The sequence below is a fragment of the Zea mays genome, chromosome 10 (genome assembly GCF_902167145.1).
Source record: "Zea mays cultivar B73 chromosome 10, Zm-B73-REFERENCE-NAM-5.0, whole genome shotgun sequence".
In the NCBI taxonomy this organism is placed as follows: Eukaryota; Viridiplantae; Streptophyta; class Magnoliopsida; order Poales; family Poaceae; genus Zea; species Zea mays.
In genome coordinates this window covers 137,274,674-137,296,231 of record NC_050105.1, presented here as the reverse complement: position 1 = coordinate 137,296,231, position 21,558 = coordinate 137,274,674, and the positions used below count along the sequence as shown (strand labels likewise).

The window sequence follows — 21,558 nt, the reverse complement described above, 5'->3', positions numbered from 1 at the left end:
CTAACTTTGTCGTTATCTTGCTAATGCAGGCTAAGCCCACAAAGAGTGCGAATGGGCAGGTCTGCCAGATTTGTGGTGACTCTATAGGTGTTTCAGCCACTGGCGATGTCTTTGTTGCCTGCAATGAGTGTGCCTTCCCTGTCTGCCGCCCATGCTATGAGTATGAGCGCTAGGGGAACCAATGCTGCCCCCAATGCAAGACTAGATACAAGAGACAAAAATGTTGGTTTCCTGGCAACTTCTTTGAGTGTGTGTAACTTGTATGAAGCTAGCATGACGGAGTTGACATCACATGCTTACTTTATGTGAATAAAAGGTTCCAGGCTTGCAGCATAGTGGATATGCCTTATGATAATGACATTCGACAGCCTAGATTAAGCCATCTACTTCATTTTATTCTCTATAACAGTAATTAACGAATTCTTCTTACTTCCTCTGCAACTACAACTACGACGGTAAGCGACCACGCCCCTCGTTCCAAGATGAATCTGACATGCAATCTTGTGCTCATGGTCGTCATGCGTCGTTTTTTCTGTTTCGTCAGGGGACTACAAGGACAAGGATGGTGTCAAGGGCCTGTGCGTCGTGGGCGCCATCAACAACTGTACCTCCCAGCTCCCCACCTATGGGAGATCTTCTCCCCCATAATGTAATGTCGCTACTCTGCTACTCGTATGTGCATGCTCCAATTCTGCAAAGTTTTGGACAATTTGTCATTAACAGTCATGAACGTTGCTTTTCTGTAGTGCAGATAATATAACACAAGCGCTCATGTTCCTCTCGCACTTCATCAGAGACATACACTAGGTAGTACAAACCGCAAGCAAGGTTTGATGTGCTCTATTTGGTGTGTCTGATCAGATCAACAATGTGGCTGATCGCTCATGCTACTGACTGCTAACACAACTACTACATGTACTCCATAGCCACTTCACTCCGACAAAGGAGGGAACACCGTCGACTTCCACTGGTACGCAAGGAAGACTGTTTTACACTATGTACGTACGTCAAATACTAGACATCATCAGTCATGATCTTGAAATCTATAGGAACCTGGATGCTAGGGCATGCTCTGTTTTGTTCACTAATTGCCCAGTTTGGAACGCCAGCATCATCTAGCCGACTAAAGATGACTTCTATGGAGACAGCGTAGCCGGTTACATCGACACACTGAAGAAAAACATAATGATATGGAACTAGGATAAGAGTTTTCTATAGATAGAGAGAAAGAGAGAAGCTAAATGTTAATTATTCAGACCTTTATTCGCTCAGTAGCACAGAGAATGGTCGGAGAAGTGTCCAGCTGGGAAGCATGCAGCAAGAACCAGACTGTATGTCCAGATATGTATATATGCTTTGCTTCACATTCAGATTTTTTGTGCTTGGGCATTTAATTGATCTTTGTATGTTGTTGCATCGAGTGTTTTTTCGTTGATTAATACAGTAATTTTCATAATTTTCTTTATGTTTCAAATCCTTCGTAAAGTAAGATTACTCTCTGAGTTTTTGACTGGTTATAAATAAATATCGCAAGATATGCGTCTGAGAACATCATTGCATCATGACACTGGGCATACAAGGGTGTTGAGGAAGACTCAACCCTAGAAGGTACTACTAATACTAGCACATTACTTTTTTAATTAAGGTAATGCCTACATTCCTGTTCTGTAGTATGCACACCGGATTTGTATTGTTGCCGTACTATTGATGCATGATTTTAACTTGAGGGGGCAAGAGTATGCTAATTAATTTGTGTTTATGTTCTTGGTGCAGATCCCTATTTCTTATAAATCTTATCTCTACTATTCCATTCACCTCTCTCTCCTCTCCCACATTTAAACGGTAAAAATCTAAAATTATACAAAAATAAAGATTAATAATTTGTGAGTCGTGGCAACACACGAGCACCTGACTATGTTTGGTTAATGCATGTTTGATTTCTGTTGACGAGTGTTTCAAACAACAGCTGTAGGTTTGGGGCAGTCAACTTGTGTAGGCATTAGTGGTGACCCGTTCAATATCACATATACACATTTTGAGATTAAGGCCTCATATTTTAAGCAAAAGCCTTCCTTTTTTAAATCTATTATGAAATATCTTGTCATGGATTTTGTACTTTGCTCTGTGAAATTAATCCCTTGTCTGGCATTATCTGGTACTTGAATACTTAAAGTGTATTTTTTTTATTCCAAATGCTACATACATATGTTTTTCAGTCAACACAACTCCATCTCATTTTGTAGTTTTCTTAGTGTTCAATACTATTTGGATTCTATTAAGTCAGAAATAGCAAAGATAACATAGAAAGGTGGACTTCCAAATGCAGAAGCAATTGGAAAATTGTACATCTTATGCAACTTGATTGAACTGTTGTATTTTAGATCTTTTGTTTAGCATTTTTTAATCCACATGTATTTCTCTATCATATAAAACTCTATATTGATTCTTTAAAATAATTTATATGAATTTGATAATGTTTGTCACAACTCACACGAATTCTGTATACCATAATGAATTGATGGTTGAGAGACTATGCACGGGGCATGCAAATTAACAAGACTCATACAAGCGTCGAACAGTGTGCTGATGATGATCAGAGACACAAGGGCAGCACATGATTAGGTCTTAACATGTTTGGCTTCCGAACAGGCTTTTCTCCAGATCCCCAAGGAAGAAAAAGATCCGGTCAGATATATGTCGATGCTCATCCCAACGTACATAAGCTATCAATGGTATTATATGTTCCCGTTGCAACGCACGGGCACACAACTAGTAATATATAAGAGATTATTTTAAAAAAAAATCTACTCGTACCAATTATTCCTACTGGCTAGGCAGGCACAAATGGGGGCAATATCATCCCCTTGAGTTGGTAGTGGCGACAACGCTTGTGGGTTCCGAGTAGATTGGTTCGCTTCACCCAGTTGGGCTATCGTCCATTTGATGGCATGTGTTATTTATTTATTGGTCCATAATATATATTAATGTTTAAAAAATTAAAAAATATTTATGAATTATGGAACTTTTATTTGTATATATTATGTAATTTTTATTTTAATAAAACACCGTGTTTCATTTTAAATAAAAGTTCGTAAGAAAAAATGACATAGCACCGATGTGGCTGTAAGATGATAAAAGACTACACATTGGGGTGTTGTGGTAAATACATGCTGACAATGGCAACAATAGCTGATGTGGCACTAGATATATACCTAATATATTAGATCTAGCCTTAGAAGTTACAAAAGGATTCTTGAAATGCTTTTAACATAAAACACAAGGATTGTCACATCAATTAAAAATAATGGCAAACCCACAACTAAGAAAATACCACGCCAATTTAAAAAAAAAAGAATGATGTCATTTAAGGATTTGCTCAACCTACGTGAAGAGGTGCAATGACTAGGAAAGATCGAGAACAATTAAGAACACCTTCACCACCACTTCCTCTACACCAAAGATGCCAAGACTTGATTGTGATATAGCCATCTTCTTCATCATAAGCATCACTTATAAATTAATTTCATTCTCACGAACCATCTAATGATCCCGTAAACCATCCACCATCTAATGATCCCATGAACCATTCGTCAGAATACTTCAAGAACAACAATGAACTACCCTCACCAAGGCACTACTGTCTCCACATGGCAACAAATCATCATATATCCATTTCATGGACATACTCACCACCAGCACCCTCACTCTCTCACATTCGCATCTCAACTCTTTCTAGGAACCGCCAAGAACAAAGGAGGGAGAAGGGGGCATTAGGAGGACATGTCTAGAAAGAAGATCATGTAGAGGAAGGTTTACGAATCCACAAGCTGCTTGTGATTGTATATTGTGGAACCCTCTTTCCCTAGCAACAAGCAGTTAAGAGGAGAAATCAAGAAGAAGGCGACCAAGGGAAGGAGAGGCGGGTCCAACTTCTCCCACATCTTGAGAAGCTCAACAACACCTCCTCCACACTTTGATGAGTGAAACACAAGATCAAACAATCTAGATGCACAAATGATCAATTTAGTTATTCATCTCATAGAAAACGACCCGCTGAAGATTTTGATGATTGATGCAATGTAGCTAGATTCACATAACTAGATACACTCTATGGAGCCCTAGAAACCCATAAACACAATTTACACATGCATAAACATGATATATAAGTAATAAAAATCTATCTTAACTACGAATTCATTAACTCTCACTACACTATCTCTAAAAGAAAAAAAACCAAATGCTTATGCCCGAAGTTTATGCATCCAAAATGATCTCTACAGAGGTGTACAACCGTACCCACATGGAGACCAAGGCAGAACCTCCATGCCTAGGACCAGTTAAGGGTTTTCTCATGGTTCTAACCTTTTCTTAATGTGGCTTTCAAATCCATGAATGGTCTAAAGATGGACCGAGTACTCTGTCCAAGCCAAATCTACACGATAAGCAAGTCACCATAAAACACTTAGCTTACTACTCCCACACATGATATGTGATCTATATTGGTGGTTACTCAAATTTACTATCCCATGATTGGTCCTTAGCTACTCCACAAGCTATGTCACTCGAGACCCAACACTCTCAGTGATCTTTCCCCCTCGTCCGAGTTGAAACCCATTTTATGAAAACAAAAATATCAAAATTGAAGGTTGGTCCTTAGCCAAAAAATTTTGAGGTATATTAGGTTAAACCCATATTGCAAGTTTTACGTATTAATTAACCCCAATGAAGAAGCTATACATGTGAGAGTGATTCCCCCTGCTTACACTTTACTTATGTTGATGCTAGCCAACTAAGCATGTTAAGTGTCCCGATGCCGATGCCCATTCTTTGATGGATGGCTATACATATCTTATGAGTTGTTCCAACTTTAGTGAAGCAAGGTTAGTTGATTGAGATGTAACAATTCATAATGAACACATATTGTGAGTACCGAAATAGGGTTCAATAGTAGTTGTGTCTGTTTGCCATGAAGTCACAATTCAAACACATACCTCACATGTTAGATTAACCTACAAGAGAACATCAAAGAGTTGGAGTTGATGTGAATTGAATGACTCTAAATGTCTGGGTGCATGGTTACATGTTGGCATGAGTGCACATAACATGTTTCCAAATAATACATCAAATCAAATAGTTTAGACTACGAAAACAACTAAATCTAAAGATAGCAGTAGCTATAGCAAAAGATTTAGAACCTTGCTTAGTACAAAATGTTGAACCAATGGGTCCCTATTTATATAGTAGTTGTGTTACATGATGTATGAAATTTACTCTTTATGTATTGTGATGTGATATTTTTGACTAAATAATAAATATTTTTCTCTTTATGTTTATTGTGTGTTTTAGAACCAGTCAAACAAGATCGCATGTACCACTAGCTTTTTTTTCTCTCAACAGTCAAGGGAGGCTAAAAAGGCCCAAACATACATTTTCATTATTCAAACCCACATTACAAAAATCAAACATCCGACCATGTTATGGAGAGACACTTATATATAATGCTGTAAACTTAGGAGTAAAAAGGGATAGGAGACATAAAGGAACAATTAAGATCGGAACGAACGGATACACCATCTAGCTAGATTACTCAACATGGCGCAAGGAATGGCGAGGATATGGTTGCCATCAACGACATTCCCTTTATCTGGAATAACGGGCATAGCATTGATATCCTTATCATTCTCTTTATTTGGAATGACAGTTATATCCTCGACATCCTCATTTTTATTGCTTGGACGCTGGAATTCAGAAACAACAACAATGTCACTTGACGGGATTCCAGCGTAATGTGAAACACTCGTCGAAGAAGTGCCCTGTTCATTCAGGTCATTTGGGGATCGCGTTTCAACCTGAATGAAAATCAAGTTTATGAGTTATTGAAACGATCAACAATTATTTTCATTTTTTTTCTGCCGAAACGATTACAAGTTTGTAGACGTGAATTTGTCATGCCTACACAGCTAAAATATATAAAGGCTCATTTGTTTTCCTTGATTTTTGAGGAATTGAAACCTAATTAATGGAGTAAGCTATTTTTTAGAATGTGACATTACATAATTTTCTAACGTTTATATATAAGTTTATCTCAAAATTCATTGGGTGAAAGATGGAAATTAATTCTATAGATTTACATGCTAATTTTCTAATGTATAACTTATAGCACACTCTTCTACTTATTTCTTTATAGTATAAGTATAGTGTATAACTATCTTCTCATATGATTTAGAATAATATTCAAATAAATTGCATATACAAATATATTAACTTAATTAGTTTGTGTCTAAATTATGATTATTAGAATGGAATTCAATTCCAACCAAATAAACGGGGCCTAAATGAATTGTCTAGATCAATCCTGTTAAGAAAAAGGTGATTTGTTGCTTGAAAAGCGATAAAATAGACCAACTGCATCGCTGATTGTAGCAGCAATGTGCCAATGTGTATACGATAGATGAAATAGCACTAGTACACTACCCTCCTCCTCCTCTCTTTGTTGGTCTTATTTCTAAGAAATAAACCACGGAGTTAATGGAATAACAAAATGTCCAGTAAAAAACACAGATGTATCTTTCTCGCTAAAATACAAGACACAAAACGGTGCATCAAATTAGAAAAAGAGCATAACAAATTAAATAGAAAAAAACTAATACCAAATAATAAGAAGCAGTGAAAAGAGACAATACCCAAACCCTGCAGTTTTTGGAACTTGAGATATGGATGCTCTTTTCAACATTAACTCTGTCGAGATCTCTCCTTTGCTTAGCAATCACGTGAGAGATAACATAGTCGCTACTGGCATTGAAGAAACACCGCCTATCCTTTGCATCACGAACTAGATCAGACCAAATAGATCCACTGCTTGCTAGAGTTGTTGCATTTCCTAGGATCCAAAGGCAATGTCTGTAATAAAATATTATTCAGAAATAAGTTATGTGTAGTGAAGGTCAAAGAAAGATAAGATTAAGCATAAGTAACAAAAAAAATCCATGTTAATAGTTAGGGATAATATGGAAGAAGATACCTTGCCCGTGTCAAACACACATTTGCCCGCTGTGCGTTTGAAAGAAAACCTACCTTCCCAACCGAGTTTGACCTCACAGTTGATAAAATGATGATGTCTTCTTCACCACCTTGAAAGCCATCGACAGAATTAGTTTTTACTTGCAATGGGTCGAACCTCATTTTCTCTATTTTCCCTTGGATTGCTACAACTTGAGCATTGTATGGGCATATGACACCAACCGTGACTTTCCTTTTGGTTTTAAAGCAAGCTGGCAAAGAAGAAATGTTAGGAGCATGCACACTGATATATGAAAATATGAAAGAAGTTTAAGTTCCTATTCCAATGGATGTATGTTAGACATTTATAACATTATAGGCAAGGTAAATTAGGAAATAGAATCTCCTTTTCGCTATTTTATTTTGTTGCTCCTGCGATCCTTCAAAACTCCAATTACAAGTAGACTATAACATAAGAATCTTAAATACAAATTGGAGTGTACATACAAAGTATATAATAGAAATGTACTATATATTATATTGTTCCTATCTATTTCTACTCTAAGGTTCACTAGGGTTGAAAAGCATACTAGACACATGCAATTTGCTTAAAACCAAACAAAGTATAATATTTCAAATCTCATATGCATAACTAAATAACTTGTAAACACAGAGCACGTGCCTCTTCGGAGACGGTATAATATTTCTTCAATGACAGCAGCTTCTACAAAGTTTCTTTTGCTATGGCCAAGTTCATCACGTTCCTCCCTTCCATCTTCAATATTTATAAATGAGTAAGGACCAAACATAGAACCTGGAAGATACATCCTTCGGTGTTCTTTTTCCATGACATTAGTGGCATCTGAGATCCTCCCTTCATAAAAGCTAGTGTTCGGGAAAATACTAATGGAAGGATGCATTCTGTATTGCATATTAAGTAGATGCTTTTCGTGTCCAAGTGAACTCAACCTTTCAAAGAGGCTTCTTCCAAATAATGCATCAGTGCAAACCTAAAATGAGCTCGGAAATCAAATGGCACAATATGAATGTTAACAGGCAAATTGGAAATCCGATGGTTGTCAGATCAATAGCTCTGATAAAAGCATGAAAAAGTACATCAAGAACCAACCTTGCTTTTGACTGTTGCTGGTAATTGGCACTCATCACCAATTAGAACAGCATGCTTTAAGGTCCACAGACGCAAAGGGATCAGTGTTTCACATTCTTTCAGCTGGGCAGCCTCATCAACCACAAGAAACTCTACCTTTTTGTTAGCGGTTATTTTTGTGGAGCTAGATACAGTACAGAAAACTATGGAAGCGCTTTTAATGCAGAAATCACGAATGGTAGGCTTTGAGGATGTTAGAGGAAGCTTCAAGCAACTTAACAGAGTGCTCAGTTCCTCAAGGCATTTTATCCTCATTTTGCCAAGAGTGACTACACTCGAGTTTGTCTGATCAGGTTCATCATTACTGTACAAGAAAACTTTCCTAATTTCATCCCCAAAATACCTGCACTGAATCATGTGGTTGAACTCTTCAAGCATTTCAAGAAGTAAAAGGATACTGTTGTAATTCACTTCCAGAATACTGGATTTTGGGACATGTAACAACAAATCATTGAAACATCTTCTGAGCTCCATATAAATAACGGCAAATCTTTTTCTGGCGTAAGAGAAAAAGGAAGGCGTATCACCTTCCTGACTGTCTTGTAGATGTTGGAGGTACTGTGAGTAGCCATTCTCAAGAAAATCAGACAGGGAAGATAGGTGATGTTTCCATCCGGTCAATGGTGCAAAGCAGCCAAAAAGCCTCCTTACACGGTCATATAAATATATTTGTTTGAGGTCACCATCAACACACATGCGCTCTTTGTTGCCAATCAATAGGACATCTCCCAAGCACCTTGTGTCGCCAGAGTGCTCTTGGACCAGCTTCAAGAAACGTGAAGCAACCTGTTTGATGGCAAGGTTTGTTGGTGCGCATACGAGCGTACCATGCTTCATTTCTCTCATTAACCAAAGCAGCACACTGATTGTTTTTGTCTTCCCTGTGCCAGGAGGACCCCAGATAAGGGTAAATGTGCTGCTCTTGGAGTGCATTTTGGAAATGCAGTTCAAGACAGCATCGTTCTGAGAAGTGTTAAGTTCCATTGCAGACAACTTGGTCCATATCTCCACGCTGTCAGTTGGACCAGCATCCTCCGTGCTGTTCTCTGAAGTAGATGAAATCTGTGGGGATCAGATAATGGGACCAATCAAATCACCCATGTCAGTATAGCCACCGGAAATCTTTCAGTAACCACTTCGATTATGATGTGAATACAGCTGGATTCATTGTCCACTAAAAAGTAGGAATGTTTTTTTTTCTCTTTCCATGATAAAATATTATAACAAAGAAAAAGGAAACATGGATATTGATATAGTAAGTTCAACACTAGCTTCTCAGTCCTTTGATATCTGTCCTCTGCAAGTTTATCACCCTACAGACAATATAGCATGTAAATATGTAACGTAACTATGTAAGTATGATTCAGGGTAAACCTACCGGCTGATAGTTTACCATCTTCTCTATAAGGCCTCGGTTTGTTCTGAGTGCTTCATAATCAAGGCAACGCCATATCCGGATGTATGTCACAATGTTGAGCAGACAAGCAGCAAAAAGTGAGGTACTTTTACCATCTTGGCGTTCGTCATCGGCGGCATCGATTTTGCCTGACGCTACGATGCCATACTTAGCCGGTGGTGAGTCGTCGTATTCATCCCCTCCATCCGCATCTGTGACAAAGGCAACTCGGTACGGCCTTCCGTTGCGAGTAGTATCAGAAATGTGGCCCGGCTTCACATCGGACAAGAGAATTACATCACCGACACTTGGAGTGTAGCATTCAGGGCGATTGTGTGGCTTAGCAACCTGGCAATCAGAAGCCAGATAAATTTCGTGTTTGTCTCTCTTTTCTTCTATCCGTGAGATCCTGACAGAAGGCACGGTTGACAGGGATTCCAGGCTGGACGACATCTCAGCTCTCAGCTCCTCCAGCAATGGAGAGGTGTAGCACTCCAGGTAGCTCTTGAGGTTGGGGAACGTGGACGGTATCTGCTTGACCTGCATTCGAAGCCACACCATGCATGTTGAGCAACCAGCTGCAGGTCATACTTAAGAGCAGATCTTTTCTTTTGAACGTAACTTAAGAGCAGATCTTTGTTAGGCTCCATATATACGTTTGAAACAGCTGAAATACCATGCTAAAGAACCGTGCTGTAAGGGAGACACACAAGTGTGACAAACTGAAAATGGGCACTACAAACACAAAACACACAAGGACCCACTGAAAAATCCAACTCCTATATTATTGCAGAAAAGACAGTTGTCTGAAATGATCAGCAGGATTAGTTGGTTACTTTTAGAACTGGCATCATATCTGGTATACCCACAAGATCAAACTACCTGGTGTTTCTAGCGATTTAGCATCGTAGGCTCGTAGCGTTGAGAGCAATTTGAACTGGAGAACAATCAGAGTATTTTACTTTTAATCGGAACACTCATAATCAAATTCCACAGTCAACACTCAAGGTGTACTCCTAGAGTGAAGTTGAACTGAAGTGACGACCTTATGAGAGCAACACGCAGATCGCGCAGGCCTTGGTGCCTAGCACTACCAGCAAGGAACCGATCAAGCAAATAAATCAGTGTGTGTGATGACCGATGAGGCGCGCCAACCTTGTCCTTGAAGAGGTCCTTGTTCATGACATCCGCTAGGCTCCACGACAGCACCACGCCGACGAGGTTGGGCCACTCCTCCCCCGCATTGTTCCTCTGAAACGTGCGGCCGCCACCGCGACCGCCACTACCACCCCGTCCTCGCTCCATCGTCTCTGGGAAGCGGCGCCGTCGGCCGTCGCAACGGCAGCGTGAAGCCTAGCTTGCCAAGCGCGCAAGAGTGTGGCGGCTAGGCTACGGACCAGCGCACTGCAAACCCTGATCGCGCACCGCGGCCATGGTGACTTGTCAAAAGAGTGAGGGAGGAGGTCGGGAGAAAGCAGCGGGGGGCAGCCAGGGGTGGGTGGGCAAATAAAAGGACAAAGGGAGCGTAACCTGCTCTCATAGTACTAGCAAGATTGTAAACAAAAAGATTTAACCTCCGTTGAGAAGAAATTTCAAAAAGATTGACGAGAAATTTGTTATTTTGTCACTCTCAGTTTTGGCTCTATGATATTATGTCATCCAGTGTCTATAACTGGTAGAACAATATGTATCTATAATTTATGAGTGTCTATAACTGGTAAAACAATTTGTATCTATAATTTATGAGTCCAATAACATATCGTTGAAGCCCACAAATAATAATGATAATTATCAATGGTTCTAAAATTGACCCCAAGTCACCGGCATTCCGCATTCGACGCAATAAAACACCACAAATACCGGCATAAAAAGCAAAAACGACAACAAATATCAACCAAAAAACAAAGTTTGGGGAGTCTCTGGGGTCAAGCTAAGTCGTCGTGTAGAATCTGTCAGCAGTGTGACTTAGTGGCTAAGTTATCATAGTGTTGTCATCAAGGACTAAAAGTAGCGTTAAAAAATGCCCCGTACAAGAAAAAGATGGCAAGTGGAACATAGAACCAATCTCTTTAGTTTAGCTTTTCTCCCCCCACCACCCCCAGTCATTTTCCTAAAGATATATGCATTTCAAAACGAGACTATGACATTGACGCCCCTGCACGCGAGATAGATCCTTCATATTGCAAACTAGATTTCCACCGCTACATAAGGTAGTTGCATTTTCCAGTAGAGTGGATGCCTCACAACCTTTGAAGCCGCCAACAGAAAATGGTTTTTATAAGCACCGTCTCATACTTCATTGTCATCATTTTTTAAAAAAAATGACAAAAAAATTATAAACAAAAAGATTTAACGTCCGTTGAGAAGAAATTTCAAAAAAAAACGAAATAGTTGGAAAAGAAAGTTGATGTCAGGTGGAAGAAGGTTTGTCTTGATTAACTCGCTGCTAATGAGTTTAACCATATTTAGCGACAACTGCATATGAGATTCCAAACATCTTGCTTTCAAATATGCCATTTTCTCCCAATAAACAAACAACTACGGTTCCGGGCAACCAGTGTGCATAGGGCTAAACAAGCCAGTAAAAAAAATCCCTCCGTCCCAAAACATATAGTTCTTTCTAGCCTAAACAAAATATTGTGCTTCACAGTTCCGAAACAACATCTAGATGGAGCCTCATCTCAGGTCTGCATAGCAAAAACAATTACAGCTACATGATGTATTAAGAAGACTTTGCACTTGCACCTTGGGAGATCCAGGCCTCTCATGGCCAGTGTTTTGGTCTAGTTCTCTGCAAATCACGCAAGCAAAAGTCTTAACATCTAATGACAGATGACTAATATTCTTGTCAATAAATTTGACATGACAGGTAAAACGATTATGCGCATGCAAGACAGAACATCTTTAGTTTTCATCTGATAACCATATAGCACACGCGACATGCATAGTATCTTTAGATTTGTCAAATAAGTACCTGAAACTTGGGCCTGCTAATATGCAGCGATTCCATTTTCACTAAATTCTCAGCAGCATCCAGCTCAATCGTGGCCTTCATTACTTTATTTGACAAATCTCTGTCATCACGGACGTCAAAAAAGCATCCTCTATTCTGTACGTCATTGATAATCTTCTGCCAGATAGAATTGCTGCTGAGCAAAGTTGTCCCGTTCCCCACAATCCATAAGCAGTGCCTGCCAACAAACAAGGAAAAAAATATTTGGCACATCTTTACCTCATCATGCATGCACTCTTAGAATTAAGATTAAGAACTAGCACGAGATGGTCAAGCATGGAGCTTACTTGGCCCTTGTCAGAGCCACATTTGCCCTCTGTAAGTTTGAAAGAAACCCAACTGAACCGGCTCCGTTGCTCCTGACTGTTGATATGATAATGATATCTTCCTCGGCGCCTTGGAAACCATCCACAGATTTTACTTTCACTGAGAAACCATCATAACTTCTGTAGGTTTTCTTAAGTTCTTCCTGGATAGCTCTAACTTGAGCATTGTATGGGGAAACAACACCAACAGAGAGCTTGGTTCTTGTAGAAACTGTCTCTACAATTAATAAAAAGGAGAGAGAGAGAATTAAGCTTAAGCTACTTGTGTTCACCCTTGAGACTGAATTTATCATAGCAAGAAGTACAGCACTACAACTAAAGAGCAATATTCATAGTGGCTTAGACTTCACCATTGTACAGTCTTTGCACCATCCGCGCAACCACAACAACTTCTATTGTGTTTTTTAGGCTTCGGGCATTCTTTTCGGTGGTTTCATGTCCGCAATCTACATTTATAAATGAATATGGACCAAACCATTTTCCTGCTAAAAACCTCTTGCCATAGTTCTTATGAGTCACATTTGGACCATCAGATATCTTGCCACCATAAAATTTGCTAACTGGAAACTTGCTTATTTCTGGATGCATCCTATACTGGACATTCAGAAGATGTTTACTGTAACCCAACGAACTTAATCTCTCAAAAACACTTCGTCCGAATTTAGCACTGTCGGATATCTACAAGATTATATTACAAGTCAATACTCTGGAGCCAAGAACAAAATGTCAAATAAGAGTACTAAATTGAAGGAGCTTACTTTGCTCTTCACAAGAGCAGGAAGCTGGTATTCGTCTCCGATTAAAATAGCCTGCTTTATACCCGGCAGCTGCAACGGAATTAAGGTTTCACATTCTTTGACCTGTGCAGCCTCGTCAACAATCAGCAACTCAAGGCTGATGTTTTCTGGTTTCGTAGGCAGCCCACATAAACCTGAGGAAGAATATCTCATAGGCACATTATACAACCTGAATGAGCTAGAAACTGTACAGAGGATGCATTTGGCTCTTGCCAGAAGATATTGTTCAACAGATCGTGCACAGTAACAATTTGGAAGCACCAAGTTCGTGCAAAGGTATCTTAATTCTTGCACAAACATTGACCTTGCCAGACTGAACTTCAATTTATTGCATGAATTGGTCTTTACAGTGGCCAGTTTTTCTGGCCAGGTCTCAGGGTCCCATTCATCTTCTACTTTGCTTGCAAGCAGTTCTTCTGAGCATATGTCTCCATCATCCACGTCGGAATTTATCAGAGCATAAAGAATTTTGATCAGTTCAAGCACCTCCATCATACACTGAAAGCTCCTTCCTGTTTCTGGATTTCTTGGGTGATCGTTGTATAGTATTTTAATGCAGTCATACAGATTACCCGACAGTTTCTTGTACTCGTCCCTCAGATAATCCTTGAAAGATGGTACTATTACTGCTTCTTCTGCTTCTCCAGACTTATAACATTCCTCGTTACCACAGTCATTATCCTTGTATTCAGAATACTTGTCATTCTGTCCACAGGAGAAATCTTTGTTACAAACTTGCCAAGAAGTGCCTTCATATATATCTTTCGTGGCAGGGGCGGAGCTAGAGACATTTGTTGGTGTCATCTCAGTTTTACAAAACCAATGAAGAAACGGTATAATGTACTGCTTTACCTTGTCGATGATCCTATCCTCTGATGGTGATGACACCGGTAGCGTTATTGGCCGGCTTCGCCCCTGCTTCGTGTTTGTGGGCCTCTTTTGTTGAATAATACCCTTAGCCTCAATGTACAACTGGTACTTGGTTGATGAGTTTTCAAGCAGATCTATGAGTGAGCACAAGCAATGGATCCAGCCTGTGCTCGGCATGAAACATGGTAATAAGCGCTTGGCACGAGACTCAAGAAATATGGCAGAAAGGGGGTTCCCATTATCAATCTTCATTCTCTTTTTGCTTCCAAATAGAACAATGTCATTCAAGAAGCAGACGCTGCTATCTGACGGCTTCCCCACAAGATTAACAATTCGAGCTGCAACCTCCAATACAGCAGTATTGGTAGGTGCACAAGCAAGTGTTTTCCGGCCCTTAATAAGCATGGCCCACAAGATAGTGCTGATGGTTTTAGTTTTACCTGTCCCAGGGGGACCCCATAATAGTTTTATGGAAGAAGAGTGGTTTTCCATTGCTAAAGCACAGTCCACTACCGCGTTTAGCTGTGAATCATTTAGATTGAACTTCTCAAGGCCAAGGCCATCGACTGATCCATTACAGAAGGTTCGAGATAACTGGAAAGATGGTGCGCTAGCATCTTCTACGGCCTTCATGATAAAAAACTCTAAGTTAGCTTCCATGATGAATGTAACACACGAAGATGGAAAGACATAAGGCTGTATATCTCACTTAACTGTGCAAAGAAATAACCAGTTATCATTTTCCAAAAAAAAAAAAGGTTCCAATATGCCCCCAAAAAATTATAAGTGTTGTAACATTGATGAAAATCCTTCACGGAAAACCAGAAAGGTTGCAAGAGCATAATGGGACTCAGCAATTAATACATACCATTGTCACATACTCCCTCCATTTATTTTTATAAGGTGCAGTAAGACTTAAGAAAGTAACTCTCAGTCCTTTGACCATTAATTCCTCTTGCAATATACCATCAAGTACTACAAACCATTATCTTACTGAAATGTGTATAACACAGATCATTTGCACACTAACCTTATGTATAGTTTAACTAGCCGATACTAAAAAATTATCACATTTAACTTTTTTTTTATTTCCAATACACCTCTAAAATGGACGTCGATACAACAAATGCAAAGAAACATGGTTATCAATTATCATCATGCACAAATGCAATACACCAGAAAATTAGAGAAAGTATAATTCATTACTGATGATAATTCTTTATAAAAGAATTTAGCATGCTTCCCACTTAATGAGACATAACGATTAAGACACAAATTATGACATTCTAAGTCTACACAAATGCAATATACTAGAAAATTAGAGAAAATACAATGCAGCAATGATGATAATCCTTCATGAAAAATATAGCATATGCCACCGACTTAAAGGGACACAACAATTAAGACATGAATTATGACATTCTAAGTCTACATAAATGCTGATAGAGGGGACAACTTGTCAAAGAGAAACACAAGTGCATACCCTTCGCTTGTACTGCCACACCGAATTAACGAGATCAGTGCACTTTTTGTTCCGAAGCTCGACAATAGCGTCATTAGGTCCCATATGAAGGCATTTCCATACACGATTGTATGTCTCCATGCTTATGAGAAACACAGCAAACAATTGCCCCTTCGGTTTTTTTGTTTGATGATATGAATCAATTAGGATGGCAGATGACAGTTGCACAATGCAGCAATTAGGTGGCAAGCTGTCGTCTTCTTCTCTATGGCTTTTGAGAACCGAACCTAACACATAGGACACCTGATTTCGTGTTAAATCAGACACATGCTTCGGTTTCTGTGAGGACATGACTATTATATCGCCCCTTGTGGGTTCATACACCTCCCTTGACCTCTCACCATCTTTCACAGGTTCTGCGACGTCAAGGCCAAATATTGGCCTCTCCTCGTCAAGCCTTGCCACTTGGATTACTTCTATAAAGCTCGCATGAACATAACCATCCAATGAAGAGAATAAATCAGCATGCACTTCTTCGATAAATGGGTAGGCAAAGGAGTTCAAATAACTCGCAAAAGACTCGAAAATATCCGGTATCCTCTTGACCTGCAGCGATTATCATATCTCTCTTCAATACAAGTACAATTAAGTACAGCCAACATCTAATCCGAAGATAGCAATGCAATGCCATGCAGATAAAACTCCGCAATCTTCGAAGGTATATATGCTATATATGCTTAATAGGACATGCATCAGCAAGCAGGTAAGCAAGACAAAATGAAATGTTACTCCAGCAAAAAAAAAATAGATGGAACATTAGCACGCTAGGGTACGTATAACACTTCATTATATTCAGAATTTTATTATAACTGAAACAGGAAAGCTTTGTAGATTGCAGTAACATCGTTATTATAAATAACAGATTGCACATTTCTATAGATAGTTTCTGTTTAAAAAAACGAGACATGTTATATTAAAACATGTTGAAAATAACATCAAACTAGAGCTTAGCTAACAGGTCAGAAAATCCAGCGCCTCAATGAACGGAGAAACAATAAAGATGTACAGAGATCTACTCGGCAAAAGCAACAGAGTTTTTGAACTACCAACCACGCACAAAACATAGGAAGCACAAGATGACCAGAGTCCAGAGCTGTTCCTGGTTCCTGTTTACTAGTAGAACCTCAACAACACACATAACCAAAGCATATCTGAAGAAACGAAGAGGTGTCTGATCGACGTGACCTGGTGCCTGAGCAGGTCCCTGTTGAAGATATCTGGGACGGACCACGAGAACACCTTGCGCTCCAGATGGCCGAGCCCGAACGAGCTCTTCTTCCTGTTCCAGTAGCTCGCCACGGCCTGCATCCTCCTGTACAACACGTCGTCGCCGCCGTCACTCATCCTGCCTTTCTCTCTGTCTTCCGCGGCTAATCGTGGTCAGCGTTTATCTCAGTTGGTGTTGGTGTGGACTGTCGACCTAGCTACGAATCGTGGCCAATGCAGTACTTAACACGATGAGCACACGGCCCTTCGCATTCTCCAGCGCTACAACGGTTAGATCTCAGCCGTTGGATGGGTCGCGCCCGCATTACTCGAGGCTCGAGAGTCGAGAGCACTGGGCAGGCCAGGCACTGCCATGCGCCCATGCGGCCCATGCAGCGCTTCGTTTGCTTAGCAGAGAGGTCTGAAAGATGCACACGCGGAGCAGCAGCCTGGCCCGCAACAAGCTACATGGTGTTGATGACTCAAAAGAAGAGGGAAGGTCGAAGCTAAAGCGCGTGAGTACATGGGACTGGGAGGCAAAGGCACACAGAGGCCGAAGCGCGGGTCCAACCGACTTGGATCGCCAGTACGTACCGCTTCGACTTCCGTATCTGTGCACTTTTTTTAAGAAAATCTTTTAGTTCAGACTCTGCAAAAGTTTTGAAATTTAACCATTTATCATTTGTGAAGTTTTAACCTCCATTTACAAAGAGAAGCTTTCAAAAAAAACACAACAGAGGTAGGCTAAATAAAATTTACGGCAGACTTAATTAGAAGACTACTATTTTTTATCAAAAATATCACAAGCCACTAGTTCAAACAAAATGTCGCTAAAATTAATTTAGAGTGTTTTTAAGTAGAAATGGAAGAAAAAACGAAGTAGACCAACTAACAAAACACAAACCACGACACACAGATTTACGTGGAAAATTTTTTCAATGTGAAGGGAAAAAATCACAGGCATCAGCCAGACGAGACCTTCTCTATATGTGGAGTGTTTACATAATACTATCCGTAGACGACGGCTTATAAGAGGAGTAAATAACGACGCGCAACAAACCCTAATTAGAGTCACTAATATATACCGCGTCTGGCCCAAACCTTCCAGGCCTCCGCTGTGTTTCCAACATGACCTCCATATGGAGAATTTGGATCACAAACTCAACAATGTACTTAAGACAAATTTCACCTTGTAGCCATAACTTGTAATCAACATTATGAATAATAGAAGGAACAAACTGCTGGTACCAACATAGCCACTAGGGCTAAGCAATTATACCAACTAAGTTGGAGCAAAGCTCAAACATAGCTATGGGAACAGGTTTAGTCATCATGTTAGCTGGATTGAAATGAATACTGGTCTTGCATACCCTCAATTTACCTTCCACAACTATTTCTCGAATATAATGATACTTAATATCAATGTGATTTCTCTTCTCATTAAAACATATGATCCTTTGTAAGGCAAATAGCACTCTGGCTGTCACAGAACAATGTAATACAAGATATATCTCCACAAAACTCAGCATATAAGCCTTTCAACCAAACGACATCTTTGCTAGCATCACAATTCACAAACATACTCATAAATTTTGGAGAATAGGACTAATTTTTAACCTGCAAACATGACTAATTTTTAACCTGCTAACCTACAAACAGGACTAATTTTTAACTTACGTAGTGGACAAAGTAACTGTTGGCTGCAGACAAGCCCTGCAACTGATTGCATATCCACCAACTGTGAATACATAACCTATCAATGGTCATCTACAATATAAAAATAGTATTTCGAATGCTCGTTTGTACGGTCTGCTAAAGTTGGCCTTACGGTGGCCTAGCCAATTTTGGAAAGCCAATATGTTCGATTTTTGTTAAGGTCCGTAACATCTCTTTATTTGTCTAAGATATTTTTAGATATTAATATAATCTCAATCCATTATTATCACATGTACAATGTTTCAAAGGAGACTATGGCCGATGCGTTTTTTTTCTCTCACCACGTCTGGAGTCCGGACATAGGAACAATTTGGAAGAAGGAAATGTGTAGCTTACTTTTCCATTCTGAAGAAATTCTCTTGTCAGGTGAAAGATCAAAGACGGATATCTGGATGGATTACCGATGATGGTACCATGAAATCCAGATGCAAAAAGATGAGGACGAAGCAACTGTCGCAGGCCTTGTGAGCGGACAGCACCACAGATTTCGACGCTTCATTCTAAGCCCGGACCGGCCCATGAGATCAGTTGGGCTTCTCGACCATTCACTCCTATGGGAATATCGAGCAATCCGAGTACATTCGGTGCAACGCTGAATGCTGACAGCATGAAGAGCGGTGCAGCGCTGGTCTCCATGTCACGTTCGTTGGGACCGGTGCAGCACGAAGGATATGGATATTCCCGCACGCCAATGCATGGCCGTATATGGCTGACTGATTGGCCCACCGCGTGGGTTATTTCCCATGTGGCGAGGGGTGAGATCGGAGCGGAACGCTAGCGTACAGTTGCAAAAGCGCTGGGCGGATCTGTTCCACGGCGCCTGGACCGGTCCAGGCCGGGTGCACATGGGCCGAGGCGTGGCGTGCTTGCGAAAGCGACGTGACGTGGCGAGCTCAACGGTATCGTCATGGGTGAGCAGTGTTGCGTGTGCTTGCAGCAGTGCTGTAGTAGTAGTAGTGTAGTAGGAAGGATAGGGAAGACGAAAGGTGCCTTGCCCGGCCGCAGCAGGAACTTTTCTTACCGCGACGGCGCGACCTGCCGCCCACAGCGCACCTGCATCTGCATGCATGCACCGCCCAGCGCCCAGCAGTCCCTCCCCAGCTTTGTTGTTTCTTGGACCCGGCCGACCTCGTCGTCCCAGGTCGCACCACCGTCGCACAAGTCAGATACACTCAGATGTGCCAGAAGCCCAGAACGAGGTCGGCAGGTCGCGGTATATATATATATATATATATATATATATATATATATATATATATATATATATATATATATATATATATATATATATATATATATATATATATATATATATATATATATATATATATATATATATATATATATATATATATATATATATATATATATATATAGCTACCAGTAGTGATGTTGCAGGACCTTAATAATGCACCATTGTTGGCACGTGTTTGGATGCTTCCATCTCACATGCCGCAGGCCGGGTGGAGGGAGGCGGAGGTGCGCATGGGCGGCTGCAGTGCTACGGCTACGACCGATAAGCAACGCACTGCTGCAGTGCTGTCTGCACTATATTAAGCCTGTCGTGTGTCAGTGTGTCACCCAATAGAATTTTGTAGTTGGCAGCTTTTTTTATTTGAAGTCATCTTGTCAACGTCGAATTTAAAAAATTTAAATTTTGAATTTTCAAAACGAACTCGAATAGAAAACCATCAATAGAAAAGTTGCATGTCTTGAAAAGTTATGAAACTTTATAGTTGACAATGTTTTGGTTTGAAATCATCTTGTCATGCAAAACTATATTTGAATATTAAATTTTGAATTTTTCAAACTATCTCGAATGTAAAACCACCAAAATAAAAAAATTTAGGTCTTTAAATGTAATGAATTTTTTTAATTTGATATCATCTTATCATAGAAAAATTCGTGTGAAGTTTTCAAATTTTATAAACGGTCTCGGATGTAGAAACTATCAAAATAGAACTTATAGATCTTGAAAAGTTTTGCAACTTTATAGTTGGTCACATTTTTAAATGAATTCATTTAGTGCCTCAAATAATCAAATTACTCTCGATTTGCTATAGTGCACGAGGAATGAAAAATGTAATATAGACACAACTGATTTAGTAGTTTAGTGGTAGAGTAGGATATGCGTGAGAAAGAGGTATTGCGAGTTCGAATCTCACCATTCATTCACAAAACATGTAAATTTAATTTAAAATAATGGTGCAAAATTATATGGTGATGTGTATAGTAATGAGTATTGGTTGGAGATTTGTTCACATAATTGAAAAACGTTTTGTTGTTTTTTTGGGGGTTTTGCAACTTTTAATTTGCTGAGTGTTTTTCTTTGACGAGTGCTTTACGACACTCGACAATTTGAAAAAAAATACTCGGCAGAGAACCGTTTGTCGATAAAATATTTGTTAAGTATTTTTTGCCAAGTGTAACACTCGGCAAAGACTTCTCGAGTATAAAATGGCCTTTGTCGAGTGTCTGGGACACTCGACAAAGAAGGCGAGTCTGCTAGGACCGACCGGGACCACACTATATATACTCTAGAGGG

General features: G+C 39.8%; 2 protein-coding genes and 1 long non-coding RNA gene across 5 annotated transcripts; 1 reads left to right on the top strand and 2 right to left on the bottom strand.

The window, feature by feature from the left end:
- Window positions 1-506: 506 nt before the first annotated feature.
- Window positions 507-1,060, top strand: LOC103641917 (uncharacterized). Its single transcript, XR_002265891.1, has 3 exons — window positions 507-649; window positions 747-807; window positions 927-1,060. It is a non-coding gene; the product is annotated as an uncharacterized lncRNA (long non-coding RNA).
- A 4,342-nt stretch (window positions 1,061-5,402) lies between these two features.
- LOC103641916 (uncharacterized) lies at window positions 5,403-11,101 on the bottom strand. 2 transcript variants are annotated; one of them, XR_002265890.2, is made up of 7 exons: window positions 10,719-11,090; window positions 9,546-10,103; window positions 8,129-9,229; window positions 7,682-8,009; window positions 7,075-7,271; window positions 6,684-6,900; window positions 5,403-5,849 (listed from the first exon to the last, which is right to left on the bottom strand). XR_002265890.2 is itself a non-coding variant. In XM_008665225.3 (7 exons), exons 1-7 carry the CDS (start codon window positions 10,866-10,868, stop codon window positions 5,547-5,549), a joined length of 2,907 nt encoding a protein of 968 aa, XP_008663447.1. In that variant the 5' UTR covers window positions 10,869-11,101; the 3' UTR covers window positions 5,403-5,546. The 2 variants fall into 2 exon arrangements, 1 of the variants encoding a protein (XP_008663447.1); XM_008665225.3 differs by having other exon boundaries at window positions 7,022-7,271; window positions 10,719-11,101.
- Window positions 11,102-12,081: 980 nt separating this feature from the next.
- LOC103641914 (uncharacterized) lies at window positions 12,082-17,521 on the bottom strand. Of its 2 annotated transcripts, XM_008665223.4 has the most exons (8): window positions 17,277-17,521; window positions 16,053-16,637; window positions 14,552-15,196; window positions 13,661-14,404; window positions 13,253-13,580; window positions 12,864-13,119; window positions 12,538-12,754; window positions 12,308-12,354 (listed from the first exon to the last, which is right to left on the bottom strand). In XM_008665223.4, the coding sequence occupies exons 1-8, from the start codon at window positions 17,433-17,435 to the stop codon at window positions 12,328-12,330; spliced, it is 2,961 nt and encodes a 986-aa protein (XP_008663445.1). In that variant the 5' UTR covers window positions 17,436-17,521; the 3' UTR covers window positions 12,308-12,327. The 2 variants fall into 2 exon arrangements, with proteins under 2 accessions (XP_008663444.1, XP_008663445.1); XM_008665222.4 differs by having other exon boundaries at window positions 12,082-12,354; window positions 13,661-15,196; window positions 17,277-17,513.
- Between the last annotated feature and the right edge of the window lie 4,037 nt (window positions 17,522-21,558).

Excerpts from the sequence above, each read along its gene's own strand:
- LOC103641916 (XM_008665225.3), bottom strand. The coding sequence starts at position 10,868 with ATGGAGCGAGGACGGGGTGGTAGTGGCGGTCGCGGTGGCGGCCGCACG. Across the intron at positions 7,272-7,681 it reads ATTATACCGTCTCCGAAGAG|CTTGCTTTAAAACCAAAAGG; the intron begins GCACGTGCTCTG and ends CTTCTTTGCCAG. Across the intron at positions 5,850-6,683 it reads CCAAAAACTGCAGGGTTTGG|GTTGAAACGCGATCCCCAAA; the intron begins GTATTGTCTCTT and ends ATTTTCATTCAG.
- LOC103641914 (XM_008665222.4), bottom strand. The coding sequence starts at position 17,435 with ATGAGTGACGGCGGCGACGACGTGTTGTACAGGAGGATGCAGGCCGTG. Across the intron at positions 13,120-13,252 it reads GGTGCAAAGACTGTACAATG|AGACAGTTTCTACAAGAACC; the intron begins GTGAAGTCTAAG and ends TATTAATTGTAG. Across the intron at positions 12,355-12,537 it reads TTAGCAGGCCCAAGTTTCAG|AGAACTAGACCAAAACACTG; the intron begins GTACTTATTTGA and ends CGTGATTTGCAG.